Genomic DNA, 22,255 nt, shown 5'->3' with positions numbered 1-22,255 from the left:
AATGGAGCTCCTCGCTTTTTTAAGGAGCCTGCAGGTGACACAATATATTGCTGGTTTGTTGGTATGTGTGTCCTCAACGTGTCAATGAAATACAAATATCAATATCGATGAATGTTTTCTAACCGTCATACCAACATACAACAGAAGATTAACTTGCACTAAGTTTAAACTTTACACTCGACGAGAAACAGGGAAATGGGCGTCGATTCTTGCGAGTCGGCAATTCTGCTGCAAGTTCCGAGACGAACTGTTAAAGGTCAAGGTTCTTCCTTAGACAGAGATCTCGTTAGAGACAAATGGAATTCAACTTGTGTCCGAAAGAATATGGCTTGGTGCGCTCAGCAGACTGCTGCTGTTAGGAGAACTGCTTCTACGATTTGGCGCGGTGGCGGAGGCACGTTGGAGTGGAATGGAATCTTCAGAAAAGAGAACGCGTATTGGCACTGGATTTTTGGATGTGCTTGGTCGCAGCGAAACCGTCTGTGCTAATCCTTGAGATTTGCCGTCTCAGCTGCTCTTTCGTGTCTGTAGTCAACGCTGTTGTGCCTTCTGAAGTTGTTGTTGACAGCTGACAGGTAGGGAAAGCGTCCTTGTCTTTGTGATACTTGTTGCTGTCCGCGGCAGAGACGCTTTCTATTTTCTCCAGTCACCAGCTGTTTGGACTTTTTTTCACCGAAGCAGCATCCATATGTAGACATCTACAGGTACACAAACGGAAATGCCGCTAGAGGCAGAAAGCAACGATCTCTGTTGGGTAGCAACCTCAAATTCTCATATATCTACGGAAAACACCAATGCAACATCGAGGACGGACAAGGGCTGCTACACTGTCACGGTAAAAGTGACATTCGAATGAACTGCGACGCGAGCAGCCCTGAAACACGAATTTACCTTGTGGACCCAGTGATCTGCCGCGGTAGACTGCTTTTGAGAACTCGACTGCTTCACCAAAGAATTAGAGCAAGCGTGAAGAGACAAAGCTGTGTGGTTTCTCACACCCTTTCTCCTGCGAGACTCGTACCGCTTTGACAATCTACGAAACGAATGTGAATGCCATGTTACGCAAGTCTCTCGTTTACAGACGAGGCATGTGTGACCACAGACAGTGCAGCATTCTGTTTCTACCTGCGGTCATATGTTGTTTTTTCCGATAAACTTCAGCATTCTGGGTAGAGCTACAGGGGCCTTGAACTGCATTACCTTCTCGGTTAAAAAAGTTTCGTATCGTGTGAGAACACGATGAGGTCCCTACGACACATACAACGCGTAGATTTGTCGCCTGTTGAAGTTCCCCATGATTTACAATCAGAGTGGCGAAAGACTCTCACCACAAGAATAGCGAGGTCATTTTAGGATCAGAATAACGAGAGCACTTTACTACCAGAATGGGGAGAGCACTGTTCCATCATAATAACGAGAGCAATCTGCAAGACAAACACCAAGAGCATTCTCTCAGAGTTTCCAGCAGGTAAACTCCACTCCCCATTCGGTCCGTAACTGCACAGCACCAGAGTTCGCTGTACGGGTAAAGAATCTCTGCCTCCATTGAATGGAGAAAACCAAGCATTCTCCTCGACTTATCCCACGTTCAGAATCGAAATGGAGCACATTTGCCTTTCGTGCAAGGGCGTTTTACTGACGGACTCGAGTGTTTGAGGACGCCAATCGTCTACCTCCCAGAGGTCTTGTTTTCCCCATTTCCTTCGGATTTCGCTCCTTAGAAAATCCAAGCTACGAATGGTGTAGAAGGTAAGCGGTGTATCGCGGGCTCGTCTCCCAGATCTATTGTCTACAAAGCCGAAAGTTCAGAACTTCAGGCAGAGGAGAACAGTGGTATCACACTCCCACTCCCGTAGTGCTGAGGTGGTTTATAGCGGGGCACTTCTTCGCTTTGTGAACGTCAGCATTCTACCAAGCAAACCACCTCCGTCCACATTCCAGTGAATCGCGAACTCCTTTCTTTGTGAAAATTGTCCTGCCACGGAGAGGAGGCCCTTTCTCTTCAGCTCGTCCTGCGCGTTGCGGGGCTCAGGCGTCTCAGGGTAAGCGCGCATGCATTGACGGGCAAAAAAGCGGTGGCAAGTCCTTTTCTCAGGGGGCGGCGCCCAAAGGCTTTTCCTGGGTTGCTGCAGCAGCACGCGTGTGGTACTTTTGCGAGGAAGACCGAGAACTGGAGTGCCTGGCAACTTTTCCGCTCTCTTGGAAGTCACTTCTTTCTGTCGCTGCGGCACACCTAGGACACAGCTCCACGCTTCGGCTCTGGAACGTACTCTCCTGGGATGCGCGTCCTCTAGACGGAGGCGTTCCTCGTTCCGCGACGTTTTCCTTGTGCATCGGACCTCTTCCTCCCTTCTCAGCCTCTCCTCCCCGCTTTCTCCCGCCTACACTTTTCTACCGGGAGCAGTCGCGCACTTCGTTCTAGCACGCTCTCGCCTACGGCGCTGCTTTCGACTTCCGCGTTCCCGTCCCTCCCCTGACGGAACGCAGCCTTCCTTTCCGCGCTTCCTTCCTTGACAACGCCGCACTTGCCACTTTCCCGCGTGGCTGCCTCCTCGTCAACATGAACGCCTCGATTCTTTTCCGCAGAAACGCACCAGGCGTTTCGACCTGCCTTCGACGCAGGTGTCTGCGTCCTGCCGCGCTCGCCGCAGCGTCCGCTTCGGGTGTATCGACACCTGCCTCGGGTGTATGGACGCCGGCGTTCCAGCGCACAGAGAAGCGGTTTCTGAGCGGCGCGGCGCTGCAGCCGAAGGCGGGTCCGGCGCCTGAGTACCGGCGCGTCCCGTTCGTCAAGGAAGACATGGAGAAAGTCATGGAAGAAGTCCCGGAATTCAAGTACTACTACGTCGGCAAGGAGAACACCAAGGGAAACGTGTACGAGGGCATCCCCCTCGACCAAAGCATTCTGGAGCCTGTAAGGGCCGCGGGCGGGCGTGCAGAAGAGAAGTCTCGGGCAGACACAAGTCCGCCCCGGTGAACACACAAACGGGCAGAAAACGCATCTGGACTTCTTTTTCGGTGTGTACTGAGCTCCTCGACGAACCCTCCCTATTTGGACCCACATGAACAGCGAGAGGGCTCCCGCGCTCTTCTTTCACTGTCGTCTCGGATTCGTTACGAACGCGGATTGAGGAGCGTGACTCAAACTTCCGCAGTCGTTTGTTTGAGCGCGTCGTACTGGGGTTGACGGGATCTAAAGATGTCGACGCAGGCAAAGTGTCTTCCCCCGGACTGACGATGGTTGCGTTGCCCGAGGTCGCAGAACCGAGAATGGACAAGCGTTTCCTGGGCGAAACAGCCGAGACACCCAACGTGTGTTCCATGTGTTTTCTGCTGTTGAACTTTGGCTTGCGGAGAGAGGGCAGAACACAACATCCAAGGTCGTGCGGACTTCCCGGAACTGTAAAAAACAGCGCGGGTTCGCTTTCTCGACCATTCTAAAAAGAGACACTAAAGGAAATTGACTCTTACGTTTCTCTGAGTTCCACGTCACTTGCACAGATACCTGAAGCTGTGTTCTGAGAGACCTTCGGTCTGAGCGAAAGCGACGTTCCCTGTAGACGAACAGGAACAGCACTCTGACCGTCAGATCTGGCGAGTGCATTTGGAAGCCGTTTTTGTTTACGTTCGCACATTCTCGTGCATGTTTCCATACAAATCACCGGACCAGGCGAAAATAAGAGCTTCACCTGTCCCCTCTTCTCTTTCCCTAGGTGGCAAGGCTTCACCTGTCCCCTCTTCTCGAGCTTCTCTCTACGTAGATTCGTTTGCATGCAAGTCTGAGAAGTGCCATTTCCACTTTTTTTGCCGACTCATGTGTCTTCGGAGTTGCGCTGTTGCCGCTTCCCCGCGCCTAGACTGGGACCTCTGTTTCGCTCAGCTTGAGTTTCTTCCAAAAGCAGTCTGTCCATACACCCCATTGTCCGCGAGCCTCCACATCTTTTTGTGCACTTCAAGTCAAATGTTTCTGACTGCGGAACCCAGCCACTTCCACGGAACGCGTCTCGACTTTTCTTCTCAGGCGGATCTCCGAGACTACGTCCCACCCCACAGCAACATCCAATACTCGAAGCTGGACAACGGCTTGCGGATTGCGTCGATGGATCGAGGAGGCCTGACCGCCTCCCTGGGGCTCTTCGTGCATGCAGGCACTCGTTTTGAAGACGTCACGAACTTTGGCGTCACCCACATGATCCAGAACCTTGCTTTCGCCTCCACGGCTCATCTGTCGCTTTTGCGAACCGTCAAAACTATCGAGGTGTTGGGCGCGAACGCGGGATGCGTCGTCGGCCGGTGAGTTTTCTGGGGAGGGGAGACTTACAGTTTGACCAAAGTGCCTCTCTCGCGTTTTCCACGACGAGCGGGCCGTTTTCTTTCGTCCGTCAATGATGGTCTGTCGCAGCAGAGGGGAGGTCAGAGAGCGCAGAGGCCGCTGCGGGCAGGGCAAACCAAGAGGCCAGAGGGATAGAAGGATCGGGAGGAAGAAGGAGACTCAGGAAGATGCACTGAGCCGGCGACGCGCTGGAACAGGGAGACGCAGGGTGGCAGGAGAAAACAGTTGGCTGTACGAGAGGAGGGGGAAGAGTCGTGGGGAAACAGAAGGCTTTCGTTGTCTTGTCCGAGAATGCCAAAGTTGAGAGAAAAAACGCGGTGTGGAACGAGTGACTCGAGACTTCCGTCTCCGTCCTTTGGTCTGTAAGAGCGTTGGACGAACGTTCGAGCAACTTGATTCGTCCGTCACTCCTCGCTCCAGCTTTCCTTCCAGCGCGTCACCTGCAAGCGTTGCAGTGCTGGAAGCGGCGTAATGCTATCCAGCGTACATTTCGAAACGCAGCTTCGTGGTACACGTTGTACACGTAGCCCGATGTCCACTGGGAGGTCTCCTGAGAGGCGAGTCCTTGAGGCGGAGAGTTGCACCCGTTTTGTTCTCGACTTGCGAGCGTTCGTTCTCCTTCTCGGGTGACATGCGGATTGCTGCTCGCTCGTTTCTTCGCAGGGAACACCTGGTGTACAGTGCAGAGTGCCTGCGTTCGCACATGCCGCTGCTGGTCCCGATGCTGACGGGGAACGTCCTCTTTCCTCGCTTCCTTCCCTGGGAGCTGAAGGCATGCAAGGAGAAACTCATCATGGCTCGCAAGCGCCTAGAGCACATGCCAGACCAAATGGTCTCTGAACTGCTGCACACGACAGGTGAGGCGGGAGAGAGGAGAAACGTTGAGCAAGAGAAGCCGGTCAACGGAGAAGCGGAAGAGGAGAGAAACCGATCACCTCAGAAGGCGAGCCACGCTGCGCGCAGAGTCCACACTTCGTGCGCCTCAGCTCAAAGTGCAGACCATGGGAGCGACTTTTTCCAGCATGTCACTCCGTTCAGGGAATGCCAGAGAGCTTTTCTCCATTGACATCTTTCCCTGATGGACGCTGTCCTGTCGGGCGGCGGTGTGCAGCAGTCCCCACAAGCGAGTTGTCGGCGGCTCGTCACCGACTCGTATTCAGTATCCGAGGCAGTGTGTAGTGTCTCTGTTCATTCGATGTGAGCGAGGTCCGGGGTGCGGGACGGTTGTGTGGGTCAGAAACACAGCATGCATGCAGAGAAAGGAGGATCGACAGGGCGTCGCGTCTCGCCGATTTCCTCTGTATTAGAGACTGGCACCTACACATGCGTCCTCCGTTGACGTCCTTGTTCTTCTCGGTGTCTCTCCAGCGTGGCACAACAACACTTTGGGTCACAAGCTGCACTGCACCGAGAGGAGCCTCGGCCATTACAACCCCGACGTCATCCGCCACTACATGCTTCAGCACTTCTCCCCTGGTCAGCTGCGCATGCATGCACTGCACTTGGCTGCAGAGCAGGCGACCTGGGACCGAATTGCGGCTGTCTCACCCTCGCGGGTCCAGCTTTCCCCACGCAGTCACAGGACGTCTGTACAGAGTCACGCGTTTCTAGAGTCAAACGTCGCTGCACACGTTCGACTACGGTGGCGGGCGTCGAAGTCGGTTTCTCTGTATCTGTGAGAACTGGTGATGCGTGAATCCGACGTTCACTCGTTTGGCCGCTGTCTGCCCACGCTCTCCTTGAATTGAGCGCAGTCTGTTACTGTCACTCTTCGGGTCGTTTCTGCCTCGTTCAAAGATGCGCGGCGGTCTCTCCCTGGGACCCACACCACTTTGGTCGTGCCGTGGTGCCTCCCTGATCTTCGAAACCGTATACACGTACATGCATGTAGAAAATATATATATATATATATATGTAGACAGATGTATATCTGTAGAGAGAGAGACATACGTATCTATATCTATATATATATATATAAATCTGTGTACATATGTATACGTATATATATATATATATATATATATGTATATGCATGTATAGCTGTGTTTGCATGCCGCACGCATGCACACCAACACGTCGAAGTATCTGCCGTTTGTAGAGGTTTCTGGCTTTCTGGTTTCAGAAAACATGGTGTTCGTTGGCGTGAATGTGAACCACGACGAGTTGTGCACATGGCTGATGCGCGCATTTGTGGACTACAACGCCATTCCGCCTTCGAAGCGAACTGTCGCTTCGCCTGTGTACACTGGAGGAGATGTGCGCCTGGAAACTCCGTCCCCGCATGCACACATGGCCATTGCCTTTGAAACGGTAAGAAGCGCCGAAGAGTCTCCTTTTCAGTGCGTCTCGACCCCCTCAGACTGCAGAAAGCCTTTCTCGCTCAAAGCGCCCGAGCCGCGGCCACTGTGCGCAGCTGCATACGGCAAGCGTACACAGGCGCTTGCGTATTTTTTGAAGTGTGTAGAGGGCGTTCCTTTCGCGTCGCCGTTCTCCTCTTCGTGTCTGTTCTTCTTCGCTTCGCCCCGGCGGTCGGAACTCATTTTTGTGCGTTCTCGCCTCGGGCAGACAACAGTCGGGAGACATGCCGACATGCAAGAGGACAAGCGAAGCTTTTCAGAGAGTTCTCGATGCTTTCGTCGCTTTCTTGGTGTCGAGACGGGGGGTCGTCGAGGTCCCTTCAAGAGACGCGTAGAAATCAGAGTTTCAAATCAGTTCCCTCTTCAGCTGCTGTGGCGGAGAGAGGGGACACCGGCCGCGCCTCTCGAGGGTGCCACAGAGAGGATGACCGGCACACCGGTTTCAGTGGAATCGCAAGGTGCTCTTCTTTGTCTCTTCTCTACTGCATGACGTTTCTTCCTCTACTGCTCTGCTCATTTGCTGCTCTGTTCATTTGCTGTTCTCTTCATCTGTTGTTCTCCTTGTGCGCTTCTCGGTGGCAGCCGGGCGGCTGGAACGGAGGCGACTTGGTGGCGTACTCTGTTCTGCAAACAATCCTTGGTGGCGGCGGCGCGTTCTCGACGGGAGGACCAGGGAAAGGCATGTACACTCGACTGTACTTGAACGTGCTCAACCAGAATGAGTGGGTCGAGAGCGCCATGGCGTTCAACACCCAGTACACCGACTCAGGCATCTTTGGCCTGTACATGCTCGCAGATCCGACCAAGGTGAGAAGAACCGCCAGTCTCTTAGGGGTGAAGCGGCCCGCGAGTCTCTCCACTGAAAGGCCGACACTTAGAGGTCTTTCGCTCGACGGCGCGTCGCAGGAAGAGTCCGCGCGGCCGGAGAGCTGTCTGCTTGCCTCGCCTGCCCCCGCGGCCCGACTGCGGCGAAGAAGAGAAGGCGGCAGATCTCGCGGTGTCTGACACAGGGGAGGTCCCCGTCTGCATGCGCCGCACGGACTGTCGAAGAGACACGAACAAGAGACCGAGTTCCAGGGAAGGGCGTTCGAAGGCGAATCTCGGACGAGATAACAGATGACAGAAGGATCGTTCTGCTCGCGCGTGTACTTTGCAACGCTGTTGTCCCGTCTGTTTTCTCGGCCTTTTCTCGACCCACACGCATATGGGCGCACCTCGGGTGTATCCGGGGGTGTACGTACACCTTGGGGTGTGTCTGACTGTATGTACACCGCGTGGTGCATGCACTTTTCTTTGGACATGCAGTCCGCGAACGCCGTGAAGGTGATGGCGGAGCAGTTCGGCAAAATGGTCTCTGTAACGAAGGAGGAGCTGCAGCGCGCGAAGAATTCGCTCAAGTCGTCAATCTTCATGAATCTCGAGTGCCGCGGCATCGTCATGGAAGACGTCGGCCGCCAACTGCTGATGAGCAACCGCGTCATCTCCCCGCAGGAGTTCTGCACGGCCATCGACGCCGTGACCGAGGCTGACATCAAGAGGTGAGAGTTTGGAAACAGACGCGAGAGAGTGAAGCCTAAACGCATGCAGGCGCCAGAGAGACAACGCACCGGAAGGTAGCGAGCGTGTGGGCGCAGAGAGGGATGAGGACCGGAAGGAAGGAGAGACGCAGAAACATGGAGAGCGCGAAAGGGAGGACCGCGCGGACGAAAGAGCGCAGAATCCTTATTCTCAGGAGAGTGAGCCGAGTCGGGGGGGGCGGCGTCTGCTTCGCGTCAAGGAGGTGACTCAGACAGCTCAAAGTGTAGACAGACGCAGACCAACTGAGCATGAAGCAGCCCAGGAACGCGGAGTCATCCAGGACTGTCCTTCGCTTTTCCACGCATTCGTCTTCGGAACAGGAGAGATGCATCGTGTTCTGCAAACCGAGGGAACCGCAAGAAGCGAACCGCCACGGCGAAGGGTCGGGACATGTGCTGACTCGCGGTGTTTTCTTTTTCTCGCGCTGTTTTCTTTTTCGCTGTCCGATATCCACGTGCATGCATTTGCTTCCCTGGCGCATTCAGAGTTGTGGACGCCATGTACAAGAAGCCGCCGACCGTCGTTGCCTACGGTGACGTTTCGACCGTCCCGCACTACGAGGAGGTACGCGCTGCTCTCCGAGCCGCGGGCGTCGGCAAGTGAAGCTGAAAAGCAGGGCGCAGAGAGAATTGGAAAGGTCTCGGAAACGAAGAAAGCTGCATGCGCCGCCCGTCCTCCGAGAGGAAGGAACGTGTCTACCTCGCGTTCGAGAGAGAAGACAAAACCAAAAAAGAGAGAGAACGAGAAGGAGATCAACAGAGAGAGAACGAGAAGGAGATCAACAGAGAGAGAGCGAGAAGGAGATCAACAGAGAGAGAACGAGAAGGAGATCAACAGAGAGAGAACGAGAAGGAGATCAACAGAGCGAACTGAAAGAGACACACCTTGCGTGGATGTGGGCTGCAGCGAGGACGCGCGTAGTCTGATTGGTATGGTTCTCTCTTCCTAGCAGACAGATGCGTTACACTGTGTGGGGCAGACCAGATCACTGGTTACGTTTCTCTCTTTCGCTTCTTCTTGGAACTTTTGTCCCCGTTCTCAGGTTCCCTGAGAGCGAGTGTTTGTCCAGGTTCCTCCTCTCCGCACTGTTTTTGAGGGAGGGAAGATGTTTTCTCGCTTTGTAGGCTTCTCGCGATTGTGCGTCGCCGGCGGCCCCGCTCTCCGTTTACTCAGCTCATTTATGGAAGCCTGGGGAGGACAGCCACCGCTTGCTGAGAACAGAGGATGCGGAGGCGGTGCCGACGAGTCTTCAACTCTGGACATTCTGTAGAACTCGAGATCAGTTTTCATGGTTTCTCTTCGCTGTTGGAGCCAGACGCGCGTTGTCTCGGCTTCCGATAGCTGGCTTGCGGCACCTTAAACGGTGCGAGCAACCAGGTACACGACCTCTTTCACAGTTCACCCTCTTGCCTCGCTCTCATCGTGTTCCCGTCTGCCAAGAGCGTTCGTTTTTTTCTCTCTCTCGTCTTCTCTTGTGTTTCTCCTCTTCCGAGAGCGCATGCAGCCACGCGTTCCGTCCTTTTCTCGCTGTGGCGACTCAAAACCCCACACGGGCCTCCTTCCTTCATGAAGAAACACCCGAGAGAGAGAGAGGAGACAGACAGGAGAAAACGAAAGATGGAGGGAGCGAGGAGGAGAAAATCCAGGGAAGAAGGAAGAAAAAGGTGGGCAGATATAAACAGTATGGTAAAGTCAATGAAGAGAGATTCAGAGATCAATGAAAGACCTCAGAAAGATTGAGAAGGCGAATCAACACAACGGTAGAGGAAACTGAAAGGTGAGACAGATTGAGGAAGACTCAAAAAAGAAACAGAGAAAGGAGAGATCCCGAGAGAACGGAGATACTCGATGCGCGGACAGCGGTAGGAGGTTTTTGAGGAAGAACGAGCCTCAGACCTGTTGAGGAGGATTGGAGGACGCAGGAGACAGCCGAGAACCTGAGAAAAACCAGCTCACCTGTCTCCGATATATGACCAGTCCCTTCACCATACAATCCCCCTGATACTCCAGACTCAAGCTACAGCAGCCACTCCTATTTCTTGTACATGCATCCAATTGAAAGGTCGCCGTCTACTCAAATATATATATATATATATATATATATATATATATATATACGTATGCGTGTATGCATATATATATATGTTTGTGCGCGCGTGTGTGTACGTATGAGATGTCAATCCCGATTGTTGGAGTTTGTCCACCTTCGTGTCGTGGAAGATTGTTGCATGTTTACAATTGTTTGCATGCGTGCATCTCGTTCACGTTCAGAAAATTTTAAGTCAGGATAAAGCCAAGTTTTTCAGCGTCTCAGAGAAGTAGGAATCTTCACAGGGAAAATATTGCGAGAGAGAAGCGAAGAGAATGGCGAAGCGTTGGCCAGGAGCCAGCGAAAACGACGGAGACTTGGACGAAGGAAAGTGACGAAACGTTTGCCGCGAAAAGCCGCAGGGAGTACGCAGAAGTCGAGACCAAGCGTCTCGTAGGCTCCCAGGGGGGAAGAATGAAAGAGAACAGGAAGACACAAACAGAGCTATAATCTCGGCTTCTGACTTCTCTGCGTCTGTACACACACACACGCACACACCCGTTCTCCATGTCGCCTCCACTCTGACAGTTGAGTCAGCTGGAACGAGAACTCCGAAGCACAGACAGACAGAAAGCAGCTCCTCTCGTTCGCCTCCGTCCGTTCTCTTTGTCTCGACGAGACGTCGGTCCTTCCTCTTTTCCTCCAGGAAACGCGCGTTGACGCTTCAGTCAAACGTGACGTCGAGCTCTCCCACAGATCCGTCCTGCGGCTCGAGACGGTGGGTGTACGGGTCGTCTTCGTCGAAGGCGTCTTGGGACTCGAGAATTTCTTCTTCCTCGCGCTCGCCAAACAAGTCGTCGTCTTCCTCGACTTCGCCGCCAAGTGGAGCGTCTCCGAACTCTGCCTCTCGGTCCTCGTCCTGCGCCTCAGCCGCTGAAAGCAGAAGGCGATGCAGAATTCACAGAGGAAAGCAGCGGTGCAGAGGCGCCCACAACGCATGCATGCAAGGAAAAGAAGAAGGACGCGAGACGGAACACAGAGGAAAGCACAGCGAAAAGGCGATGTGGCGAGACGCCTCGTTGCCCCGACAGAAGAAAAGCTCGCAGGTTTGTCTGCCAGCTCTTCTCCCTGCACTCGCGACTGCATGCGCATTCTCCGGGCCTTTTCCCTTTTTTTAACTTCTTCTTACATCGTCCTCCTTTCCTCCCTTTCTTTGGATGGTGCTTCGCCTCCGCTTTCTCCTTATTCTCCCTCCAGGCGTCTTTCAACGTTGCAGCTGTTATCAAGGCACCCGCGCAAGAGAAGCCGCGAAACTTGTGTCTCTTCATCAGCTTCTCTGCTCTTCCAAGTTTCGCTTCTTTCTCTCTGCCTCTGCGTTCCCGCCATCTTTTTTTCGCGCGCTGCGCTTTCCTTCTCTGCGTTTCGGTGCTCTCTTGCCTCTGACCTGCTCGCTTCACAGAGAGCGCACCCGCCTCCAAGGCGCCGGCGACAGAACTTTCATCTTCTTCCACTTTCGCCTCGTGCAGACGAAAAGGAGCTCCTGGCGAGGACAGGCAAAGAATGAGGCAGACACGAGGCCAGTGAAGACGCTTGAGGCCCTCCCCGCGGTCGAGGCTACCGACCGCCCTCTGTACCTTGTGGAGCTTCTTCGTCCTCCGACATGCCTTCTTCTCGGAGCCATCCACGCATGTCTACCATTATGAGCATGCTGCTCAATTCAATGATACAAACATATACGTATATATATATCTTTATATATATATATATAATGACAGAGAGTAGTATACGTAGAGTTATAGAGGTATGCATATATGTATTTATATATATATATATATATATATATGAACATAACATGCTTGAAGCAGCTACTTTTTTCCGTTTGTTCCGCCTCTTTCTGTCGCGTTTGCTTTGAGGTTAGCCTGCTTGGGGAAGTCGCGCCTTGGACGTTGCTCGTGTCTATCTGTCGACGTTCCTTCTCCGTTCGCTGCCCTGTCTCTCTCCGTTCGCTGCGCTGTCTCTCTCCGTTCGCTGCACTGTCTCTCTCCGTTCGTTCTCTCTAGGGGAGCAGCTACCTCTCGGTTCGCTGGGCGACGAGAGCGAGTCGTCTTCCTTTTCTCTTCTGCCGTCTTCGCCTGTGCCCTGCCCATCAGGCTGCTGAATCTCCCAGGCTCCACACCCAGGTTGGGTGCAGACGTAGACGAGCGTCATGGCATCTTCTGCGACGCGTTCTGGGAGTTGGTAGAAGACGCCGCCAACGCCCCGGCATCGAGGACATCGCCAGTCGAACACACGACCTAACGTTGGATCTTTCGACAGATCCGAAGAGATCACGATGTCCTCCCTGCAGAAAAAGAACATCTCTTGGACTTCGATGCAACGAGAAAAAGGACCCTGGAAGGGGAGCAAAAGGACGCCGCCTGAGACAACGCGGGACAGATGACGGACAGTGACATCGCGTTCCTCGTCGGACCACTGCCTCCGGAGTCTTGGCATGCGAACTTGAAATCTCTCTTTCATGTCTCGCCTCCCTCCTGAGCTCCTGCTTCCTTTCTGCTCTTCTCGTTCTTACTCTCTCTTCTTCCCTCTTGTTGTCCTGTCCTCTCCGGTTCACTTATCTCTTTTCACTCTGTTTTCTATTTTCTCTTCTTTGCTCCGGCCGCTTCTCTCCTCTCCATCCGTCCTTCTGGTCGTCCCTCGCTTCTTCTGGTTCTCACTCTCTGTGCCCCTTTTTCCTTTTCCTTTGCATGCACGTTGCCATTCTCTTTGCGGCCGCTCGAGAGACCTCACTTGGACTTGAAGTTGAAGTTCGTTCGCTCGACGATGTGCTGCGCCGTGTCAGTTTTCTTCGGATACCGCGAGTAGTCGCACTGTCGGCAGAGGAACTGCAGCTGGCGTTTCTCCTTGTCTTCTCTCGGATACAACATGTTGTTGCTGGAAAACGAAGAACAGAGAGACATCGCCAGAACCAGTGACTGAAGAGGGAGACGGAGAGAGACGCACACGCATCGCCAACCAACAGACCGGAGGTGCACTCGCCCCTTCGGTCTCTCGGACGACTCTCTCAACGGAACTGCATGCGGCAGGAAGGCGAGTGAGTATCCATGCACCGGAGACCGTTGGAGACACAGAAGGGAGGCGGAGCCTGCGAGACGGAGACGGCGAGGGAGGAATGGAGCGCGGCGATTCAGAAAGTAAAACGCGGCACTCGGAGCGAGAAGGCGAGAGAGAACAAGAGAGGAGGAGAGAACACGGTGAGGGGAGGGGGGACAGAGAGAACGGGAGGGAGAGAAAGAAGGTGAAGGTCAGGGGATAAACGAGGAAGAAAGAAAGGAAATCGTGAGAGGATTACATGGGGGGAAGCGAAGGAAAGAAGAAAACTGAAAAAAGAGAATCTATGGAAAAAAACCTACCACTCCGGACAAAACATCATCGACTTCCCCATCATCTTGGCAACACAAGAGGCGGGAAGAAGAGAAGAGAAAAGGAGTGCTGTCGGAGAGAGAAGAAAACCACCCTGTCCGGGAGAAAGAAGATGGAGACAAAACGCCCTCAAAGAAAGACGGCTTTTCGCGTTTTCGGAAAGGAAGGGAGCGGAATGGGAAGGCCAGACGGAGGTCGAAGAGGCGACGGGTTCAAACGAAATCGGTGATGCAGCCAAAGACGAATGGAGACGAATTCAGTTTCGCTCAAGAGAAGAAACCGGAAACCCCAAACGTCAAGAAGAGAGGTGCATGCATTCTTTTTCTGAAGTGGAGAAGAATCCCTTTGTAGCGCCAGAGAAGAAAAGCCGCTTCACACTCGAAGAGAGGAGAGGACGAGGGAAAGGATCTCGCGGGGCAGGCCGCGCCTCAAGCCGACCACTGAGATCGGAGGCCTTCGGAAAAGAAAAAAACGCACAGTCGCGCCGCAGGAAACAACAACAGATTGAGATCCAACAACACAGAAGGGGAGACGGAGAGAGACAGAAAATGAAAGAGAAAGAGAGAGAAGAAGGAAGAGGGCAAATGTAAAGGTGAGCGGATGCTACGGCATGAGGGAGAGACGAACGAAAGGGAGGGCAAGCGAGCGTGAGACACACAGGCACAGGAGAGGAGAGCTCAGATGAACGAAAGGAGAATCGAGTGCAGATGACAAAGTCCGAAAGAAGTAGGAACCTATGGTTGAAGCTTGAAACTTTGTTTCTTTTGGCAGCTCTTCACACGACGACCGAAGCTCGCGCCCGGTCTCTCCTTAGCGGGAGGTGTACTTTCGAAGGCCTCACGTCCGCTGGGGAAGGCCGAGAAAAGAAAACCTTTGGCGGCGAGAAACAGACATTCAGAAGCAGAAGCCAGACTGAAAATCGGAAGCAAAACCGACCGGAAATGCCACTCTTGTGCACATGCATCCACGGCGATCGAGGCGCGAGACGCGTCCGCCCGCATGCAGCGACTTCTTTTTCCAGAAAAAAGGAAAGCAACAAAAAGACGGTCGCCGTCAAGTTGCGCGGGTGAAACGCACAAAAAAGAAGAGACAAACTAAGTCGGTAAAAAACGTCGTTTCAAGAGAGAACAACGAGAAGTTCCAGTGTACATAACGCCTGGTGCAAAGACGACGCGCGGACCGCATGCAGCGAGAGAGTTTGCGACCGCTGAGACCCATTCCTCGACCTGAGAAAGCTTCCCGTTTCTGTTTCTCTAGTTGCTTTTCTGCATGTCTGTTTCGCTGTTGTCTTCGCAACTGCGACTGCGTGTTTTTCGTGACTCCGGTCGCTCAAGGGTCTCCTTGCTTTGTCTTTTTCGGGCATTTTCCACTCCCTCCTGCCCTGTCCAAGGACTGCAGCAAGAAGCCGGTCTTGAGACAAGCAGCTCGAAGCCCCGCTCTGGACGCTCTCACTTTTGTAAGAGCTGGCAGATTCGGCCGCAGTCCATTTTGTTTGTTTTGCCTGCTCCGTTTGCTTTTTTTATCTCTTTTCTGTAGCTCGAAGCCGTCCTTCTTCTAAAATGCGTCGCGGTCGGGACCTTTCACAACACAAAAAGGTCCTCGCAAGGTTCCCCGTTTTCCTTGACTCCTTCCGTCTCTCTCCCCTTATGTTCTTGTTTCTATATCCCTCTCTTTTTTCTCGGTTTCTCTCTCTTCCTCTGGCTCGTCGCTCGGCTCTGGACCCCCCGCGCGCTCTCCTCTGCTTCTGTTCGGCCTTGTCCGCGGACCTGCGGTTGTTGGTCTCTGTGCGTTATTTCCATTCACCCTCTCTGGGACCGCCCTGCCTTCCTCGAAGAAACGGCGAGGAACGCAAAAAGAAGGCAGGCTGAACTTCCCTGCCGTCGCACGACGGAAACTTCCCCAGCAATCTTCGTGGACAGACGCGTCTCACTGCGTTTCTTCTCACTGCGTTCCTTCTCACTCTCCTACTCCTCGTCTTCGTCTTGTCATTTTCCTGCTGTTCTTCTCCCTAGCGTCTCTTTCTTCTCTCCTCTCCCTTCTCTTCTCCTCTTCCTTCTGTTCTGCGCGGGAGCTCGGGCAAGCGCAGCAAGCGGCAGAGCGACGAGGTGCATGCGGCGCTCGGCGTCTCTGAGGAGAGAAAGGCTTTCGAAGAATTAACAGACAGAAGAAGCAGGCGTTTCGGACAGAGCCGGCGCCGTGGGGTAGCGCGCGAGGGAGACGCTGGTTCGGTGGCGGATACGTCTTTTCTCTTAGTCAGACCGGTCTTTTTAAGTTGCGTGAACAGCATGCAGGCCATCGGTCCTATGTAGGAGGAAGGCTGATTCGGCTTCCCCCTTTCTTACAGAGTTCCTCTTCTCTGAGACGCTCTCGCCTCCACGTCAAGGAAAGATGGACGTCTCTGGAGCGCTCGCCAGCGTTCCGGAGGAGGCAAGAGAAAATTCCGAGAGAGGGCCAGGCGACGTCGAACGAGGAGCAGAAGAAGAAAGAGGACGCTCGACAGAGGCGGAGGGAGCCGACGTTTTTGGTGAAAGGGGAGAGGAGAGAGAGAAGGAAGACGGAGACATGGAAACGCCAGAGAGAGGAGACAGATGTGGGGAGAGAGGTGAAAGAGAGGAACGAGAGGCAGGGGAGGCAGGGACTCGCGGAGGCGAACCGAGGGAGGAAGACGCAGAAGCTCGGAGACTCGAGCAGCTCCTCAGAGAAGCAGCGGACGAGAATGCCCTGGTGGAGGCAATGATCGAAGTTGAGGGAGGATTGAGGATTCGTCGTTCTTTTATGCTCTCGGACTTTTTTCGGAGAAACTCAAGGAAGCGGAGCCGCACAGACACGAGAGCTGGGCGGGACGCCGCCAGACCTCCTCGCAGAAATGCAGACCCACCCGATGCAGTGCATGCCGCAGAACTGGGTCGCTCAGCGGACTTCCAGCAAGAAGAACGAAGAGAAGGGGCAGTGGCTGGTGGAAGCAACCGACGGCGAGGAGGGAAGGCGAAACAGGAAGAAGACGGAGAAGAAGACTGGATCCTGGTTGATGACCGCTTTTTCGTCAAACGGCGACGTAGGCTGTCAAAGAGGGCGTCAGGATCTCTTCACTCCCCACCGTCGTTCCCGCTTTGTTCTTCTTCGAGTTCTTCGTCTTCGCAGAGCGCGAGAGAAGAGTTTTCTTCTCTCTCAGTCTCCCAAGGCGCATGTGAGGTGGACGAGAAGACAAGCGTTGAGGAGGACGGTGACAGCATCTGGAGGGATGCCTCAGATGACCGAATTCAGGAAGAAGAGAGACCGAGACGCAGGAAGAACAGACGCGTCCACCGCCTGTGGGTCGACGAAGGCGAAGAAGGCGAGAGCGGAGAGGAGACGAAGACCGAGGAAGAGAACCACGACAGAGAAAGACTCGCCGGCATAGAGACAAGAGAGAAGGCCGCTTGTGTCGAGGCGAGAGAAGAACCGAGTCTCCCGTTGACGTCAAGAGGAAGAAAGCGGTGCACAGCTGGCGAAGGCGGTACAGATCTAGATGCGGACGGAAAGAAGAGAAGAGACAGAACCAAGAGGAAAGGAGAACGGAAAGCAAAAGACGGAAACGGAACGAAGGGCGTCTGCTTGCGGCTTTTGTCCACGGGTCAGATTCGCACGCTCCTCCAGAGTGTACCTACAGCAGAGTTTGTGTTGCACAGATTTCTCTCCTCAACGAGCTTTCTGGCGGCGCCCGTGGAGACCCCAAGGAAGCGGGCAAAACTGGAGCGAGGAGGAAGGGAAGCAGAAAGTCGAGGAGCAGCGGCAGATCTGGAGCGCCCCGTACCGCCTGAAAGGCTGTCCAAGGAGGGAAGAGAAGCTCAGAAACAAGGAAGGAAGGAAGCCGAAGTCTGGAGGGAGGAAGGGGAGACTGACGGCGGAACAAAGCAAGAAAGACACGATGAAAGAGGGATGGAAGGCAATCGCGCCCAAGAGGAATCTACGCAGGGAGACCTTTTCGATGCCGACGACGTAGACGGAGAGGCTCATGGAGGAGACAGGCAGGTGGAATCCCCTCGTACGCGGCCACAGAGCTCCTCCGTGAAACATGCAGAAGGGGAGGAGACAGCGTGGCCCAGAAAACGAGACGCACTCCATGGGTGGACGCGAGCCGTGACGGATGCCAAGAAGCTCTGGTTGGAGTCTCTTCTGCGACCGAAAGTAGGAACTCTCGATGCGTCCAAAAACATTTCAAAGAAACAACTTGCCTATGCCCTCCAAAAGCACCTGGGTTTCACAGCGTGATCGATACATATATATATATATATATATACATTTATATACATATATACACATATATACACATATGTATATATATATATATATATATGTATGTATAAAGGCGCATTCTTTCATCGAAATAGGGGAATATGCGTGTGTGCACATGCATGTATACACAAATATATATAGTCGTATTTATAGTAAACTTGTGTCTGGCCATCCAGTGATAGGGACTCGCGCATACATGCATGCATATATCTGCGTTTCTATATATACACATGTATATGCAGAGGTGTACGGTTGTGGCCGTATGCAGTGCGTTTACAGACAGTCGATTGGTGTTGTGCCTGTATGTTTTCTCGGCTTCTTGTTTGCCCTGGTCTTTCGAATGCGGGCTTTCGTCGTGAGTTTTCTGTCCTCGTCGCCTTTTTTCAGATGGTCGCTGTGGCTGCTCATCTCCTGGAAGCAAACGGTCGAGACGCAGACATCTTTGCATGCAAGTAAGGTCCCGCGCGAGAGAAGCCGCAAAGGGAGAAGCGTCGCTGGGGTGTCGAACCTTGGGGTCGAACCAGACGCTTCCCGTTTCTCCCTCTACCGTTTCTGTCGCAGTTTTTTGTGCGATGTCGAAAGTGATTCCATCCGAAGTCGGTGGCGTTCATGTTCGACGGTCGCTTTTCTTTGCCGTCAGAATCCTTCAAGCGATCTGCCTCTGGTGTCCGCGGATACGTACGCAATACCGTTCACATCGACAAACATGTCCGTGTACATTTCTCTGCATATGCCGATGCATAGATGCACCCGAGTGAATGCATGGCTAGACGAATATGTCTCCACGAAAATGTCTTGACATCTGCGTCGACGTTGTTGACTCTTTTTCGTGAAAGGCTCTGCGCTCCATTCGCTCCATTCTTGCCTTTCATCTGTCCGGCGTCTTTCTTCTTTTCCTTCTCCGTTCGGTCGTGTTGTCTGCTTCCCACCAGCGCATGCGTGTGTCTCTTCTTTTTCCTCTTCGTCGCGTCTACTTCTTCCGATCCGTTTTCCTCAACCGTCTGGACTCCTTTCCACTCGCCGTCGGACCAAGAGTCCAACGCAGGCCGAACTGTAATCCCGAGATCCGATTTTGCATGCATTCCCTCGTTCCTTCCTCAGACGCTTCCCAACCTTCGATCGCCTCCAGGCGGCCTTCCTGCGGACTCTGGGGGCCTCTGCCCCTCCCACCAGCCCCGGCGGATCGGCGTATAGACGGAGAAGGCGACCGGCCGCGCGTGCACCTCCCGCGGGCATTTCGCCGAGGGATCTGCGACCTCGCAGCGTTCAGAAGGACTCGCCTTTTCTCTCGGCTGTGGCGAGCGGCGGGCAGATTGTGTCTGCAGGCGCTTCACCGCAGTCCGGCTTCGAGAGCGAAGAAGGAGACATGCCTGAGACGGACAGAGAGACGGACGTCTCAGGACAGGCCAGAAGACGTCTTGAAGGCGAAGAGGTTTCGCTCTTCCTTTGGCTGTTAAAGGATTTTCTTTCCTTCACAGATCTCTGTCACTTAATGAGCGCGTGCACAGTGCTTCGGCAGGTACGCCGGCCGGCATTTTTTCGTAGAGAGCGTGGAAGCCAATCCAGGATCTCTTGTCCTTTTCTTCTCCAGGAACGGGTCGTCTTTGGCTGTGTCCTCGCATGTCCGGGAACTGGTTTCTTTCTCTGTTCACGCAAACGCGTTTGCTTTGGTTTTCTTCGGCGCTCCTCGACCGCGTTTCACCCTGCCGGTTTCCCTCGCGATTCAGTCGACTCTCGCCCCATGCTCCTTTCCCCTTTTCTGCCGCCTTCACCGTTTTAAGTTCACAGAGACTCGCGTTTGCCGCACCTCTTTCTGTCTGCGTCCAGGAGCTCTCTCACGCGCTCTACTGGACCTGTCTCTCCTTTCGTCCGCTCGAGGCTGCGGGGACTGTCTCCTGTCGAGGGAGACAGTGTCGCCCGTCTGCAGAGGCGCAGCAGGAACAGCTTTTTTCCCTTCTCTCGCAGCCGCGCTTTTCCACCTTTTCTGGAGTGTCTTCTCCCTCCTTCGACGTTTGTGGCTCGGACCGTCTCCGCGCAAGCTCGCGGCTCACTCACCTTCGGCTGCAAATGCACCTCGGGCCATCTTTCGGACCGTCTCTAAAGGTGACGGGACTCACATGTCTCCACAGGGTGAGCCAAAGATACGTCTATATAGATGTGTATCTAGTCCTGGGTGTGCATACATTTGTGAGTCGCCTCATGCTCATTCGCATCTGTGTACATGTCGGTTTTTTGTGCATTCATCTATGGATTCAATCATGATTGAACGCAGGGGTATAGACGTTACTTTCGGATATGTATATATGGATGGAATCGTGCTTGTACACAGGTGCATATCTGTTTCCTGAAAAGAGGAGTTGCCTGTCTGGTGGAGAATGGACTAGGTTCTGGATTTGCTCTTCTTTGCCGTGGTGAGGGTGTTTGCATGGCTCACGCGAGAACGGACTGTTGGGTTTCGAATTCATTGTTCGCGAGGGGCTTCATTTCTGTCTGTGTTTCTCTGGAAAACATTTCCATCTAACTGGCGATATTCAAGGCTTTCTTTCGCTCTTTTTCTCTTTCTCTCCGTCACGCTGGTTCACTTGTCTTGAAAGGCGACCGTCTTCAAGAGGCCCGTGAATCATTGACTGCGCTGAGAATTCGTTCCTTTTTTTCTTCGCCTCCGATCTTTGAATCGGTCTCCAAGAGCATTCCTGTCTTTTTTTTCCGCTGTGTGGACCTCTCCTTTTAGATGTCGTTTTCTCCTTCTTCCCCTCTCTCAGGTCGCCGCAGCTGCGCCCAATCTTGTGCACCTCGACCTCACTGGCTGCTTGCCTCCAGGGGATTGGTGCGACGGTCGAAGTCTGCTGCCTCATCTGCGTCACTTGTTTCCGTCTCTGCAGTCTTTCGTGACCTCCCGGGGCGCTGAAGTTTCGGTCGCTGCTGCCTCCGCGAAACCGCCAGAGCGAAAACCGCGACGAGTCGATCAAGGAGTCTAAGGCCGCGGCTGCGTCCAGGTGTAGATGCCGTAGAGGCATGTGGATTTCCTGTGTCCAGGCAGCGATCTGCTTGGAGTGCCTTTTCCACCGCGCTTGGCTTTTGAACACACTAAAAAAAGTAATGTTGGCACCTGATTTCGCGCGAGACGCGTTCAACGCTGGACACAGTTCTCTTGGAAGTTTTTGAAAAAGACTTTTTCGTTGCGATTTCCGGCGGGTCGCCTCGACTTCGTGCAAGTTCTCCGAGGCCAGCAGAACATGCACACCCACACTCAATTTCCTCAGCAGATCTCGACCAGTTTCGTCTCGATTTGAGGGGGAAGAAGTGCATGCGCCTACTGCTTCTTCTGAGGCATCTTCTGTGGGTTTCAAGGCTGCAGTGTCTCGCCACTTGCAGAAACAGGAAAAGCCATTCAGGGGAGCCCAAATCGATAAACGGGACGCATGCAAACAATACAGGAAACACTGGGGCGACAACGAGACTCTAACCGCCGCCGCTTTCAAGTCCACACACATAATTCTCTACATGTGATTACCAAAAAAACACAAGTCATTTCGTGCAGACCTAAGTATGCATAAATAGTGTCCGCATATATATATATATATATATATATACATATTCACATGTCTGCGTATGCATCTCTCTGCCTATCTATGTATCTATATTCGACTACCTGCGTATATCTATCTCTCTTATTCTTAGATAGATAGACGCTGAGGGAGAGCGGTAAAGAGATGGGTGTACCCGTTGAGAGATTTGCCCTTTGAGTTACGATGCCGGATTTGCAGGTGAATATGTGGACACGCAAGCGCCCAGAGAAACATGCGTGCGTCTCTAGCGCCAGTTAGCTGATGCATGCAGTTAAGGACTTACATTTCTGTATGCGTATATATATATATATATATATATATATACATATATAAACACACAAGCAGGTAAAGACGGATATCTATATGCATGTATATCAGTGTGGAGTTGCCTTTGCTCCACCTGTCTAGGTGCTGCCAAGGAAGTTTCAGCAATCTGAAAACGAGAAAACCAAAAACGTTCTTCGAGGCTCGGAATGGCGCCTTCATACGACACCTGAAAAATCTCTTTTTTTTCGTTTTTTCAGCTCCTCGAATAGACATGTGACTCGACAGCTGCATACATTTGGGTTTGATGCGCCCTCTGAAGAAGGAGAGAAGCGCTGAACTGTCACCTGGAGAAAACACACTGATAAAATGCGAGAGCTGTCGCCAGGTGTATTCTGGAGATATCAGCACAAAGCCTGTCCCAACTGTA

At 53.2% G+C, this 22,255-nt stretch overlaps 3 protein-coding genes across 3 annotated transcripts; 2 read left to right on the top strand and 1 right to left on the bottom strand.

Annotated features, from left to right (window-relative positions):
* Positions 1-1,202: 1,202 nt before the first annotated feature.
* Positions 1,203-9,646, top strand: TGME49_202680 (peptidase M16, alpha subunit, putative). Its single transcript, XM_002367510.2, has 8 exons — positions 1,203-2,914; positions 4,022-4,293; positions 4,997-5,190; positions 5,702-5,809; positions 6,456-6,643; positions 7,273-7,497; positions 7,996-8,228; positions 8,754-9,646. The coding sequence occupies exons 1-8, from the start codon at positions 2,561-2,563 to the stop codon at positions 8,869-8,871; spliced, it is 1,692 nt and encodes a 563-aa protein (XP_002367551.1). The 5' UTR covers positions 1,203-2,560; the 3' UTR covers positions 8,872-9,646.
* Positions 9,647-10,527: 881 nt separating this feature from the next.
* Positions 10,528-14,839, bottom strand: POLR2I (DNA-directed RNA polymerase II RPB9). Its single transcript, XM_018779219.1, has 5 exons — positions 13,708-14,839; positions 13,085-13,228; positions 12,370-12,638; positions 11,742-11,837; positions 10,528-11,230 (listed from the first exon to the last, which is right to left on the bottom strand). Exons 1-5 carry the CDS (start codon positions 13,740-13,742, stop codon positions 11,022-11,024), a joined length of 753 nt encoding a protein of 250 aa, XP_018637389.1. The 5' UTR covers positions 13,743-14,839; the 3' UTR covers positions 10,528-11,021.
* A 151-nt stretch (positions 14,840-14,990) lies between these two features.
* On the top strand, positions 14,991-21,099 carry TGME49_202700 (hypothetical protein). Its single transcript, XM_018779220.1, has 5 exons — positions 14,991-17,884; positions 18,380-18,444; positions 19,094-19,511; positions 19,820-20,122; positions 20,755-21,099. The coding sequence occupies exons 1-5, from the start codon at positions 16,106-16,108 to the stop codon at positions 20,968-20,970; spliced, it is 2,781 nt and encodes a 926-aa protein (XP_018637388.1). The 5' UTR covers positions 14,991-16,105; the 3' UTR covers positions 20,971-21,099.
* Positions 21,100-22,255: the final 1,156 nt, after the last annotated feature.

This window comes from Toxoplasma gondii, chromosome VIIa, assembly GCF_000006565.2.
Source record: "Toxoplasma gondii ME49 chromosome VIIa, whole genome shotgun sequence".
NCBI classification, from domain to species: domain Eukaryota; phylum Apicomplexa; class Conoidasida; order Eucoccidiorida; family Sarcocystidae; genus Toxoplasma; species Toxoplasma gondii.
Note: the sequence above shows the minus strand (reverse complement) of the source record. Positions and strands in the feature narration are given on the sequence as shown.

Excerpts from the sequence above, each read along its gene's own strand:
- TGME49_202680 (XM_002367510.2), top strand. The coding sequence starts at position 2,561 with ATGAACGCCTCGATTCTTTTCCGCAGAAACGCACCAGGCGTTTCGACC. Across the intron at positions 4,294-4,996 it reads GCGGGATGCGTCGTCGGCCG|GGAACACCTGGTGTACAGTG; the intron begins GTGAGTTTTCTG and ends GTTTCTTCGCAG. Across the intron at positions 5,810-6,455 it reads GCTTCAGCACTTCTCCCCTG|AAAACATGGTGTTCGTTGGC; the intron begins GTCAGCTGCGCA and ends TTCTGGTTTCAG.
- POLR2I (XM_018779219.1), bottom strand. The coding sequence starts at position 13,742 with ATGATGGGGAAGTCGATGATGTTTTGTCCGGAGTG. Across the intron at positions 13,229-13,707 it reads ATGATGTTTTGTCCGGAGTG|CAACAACATGTTGTATCCGA; the intron begins GTAGGTTTTTTT and ends TTCGTTTTCCAG. Across the intron at positions 12,639-13,084 it reads AACTTCAACTTCAAGTCCAA|GGAGGACATCGTGATCTCTT; the intron begins GTGAGGTCTCTC and ends CTTTTTCTGCAG.
- TGME49_202700 (XM_018779220.1), top strand. The coding sequence starts at position 16,106 with ATGGACGTCTCTGGAGCGCTCGCCAGCGTTCCGGAGGAGGCAAGAGAA. Across the intron at positions 18,445-19,093 it reads GCAGACATCTTTGCATGCAA|ACGCTTCCCAACCTTCGATC; the intron begins GTAAGGTCCCGC and ends TTCCTTCCTCAG. Across the intron at positions 19,512-19,819 it reads CGTGCACAGTGCTTCGGCAG|GAGCTCTCTCACGCGCTCTA; the intron begins GTACGCCGGCCG and ends GTCTGCGTCCAG.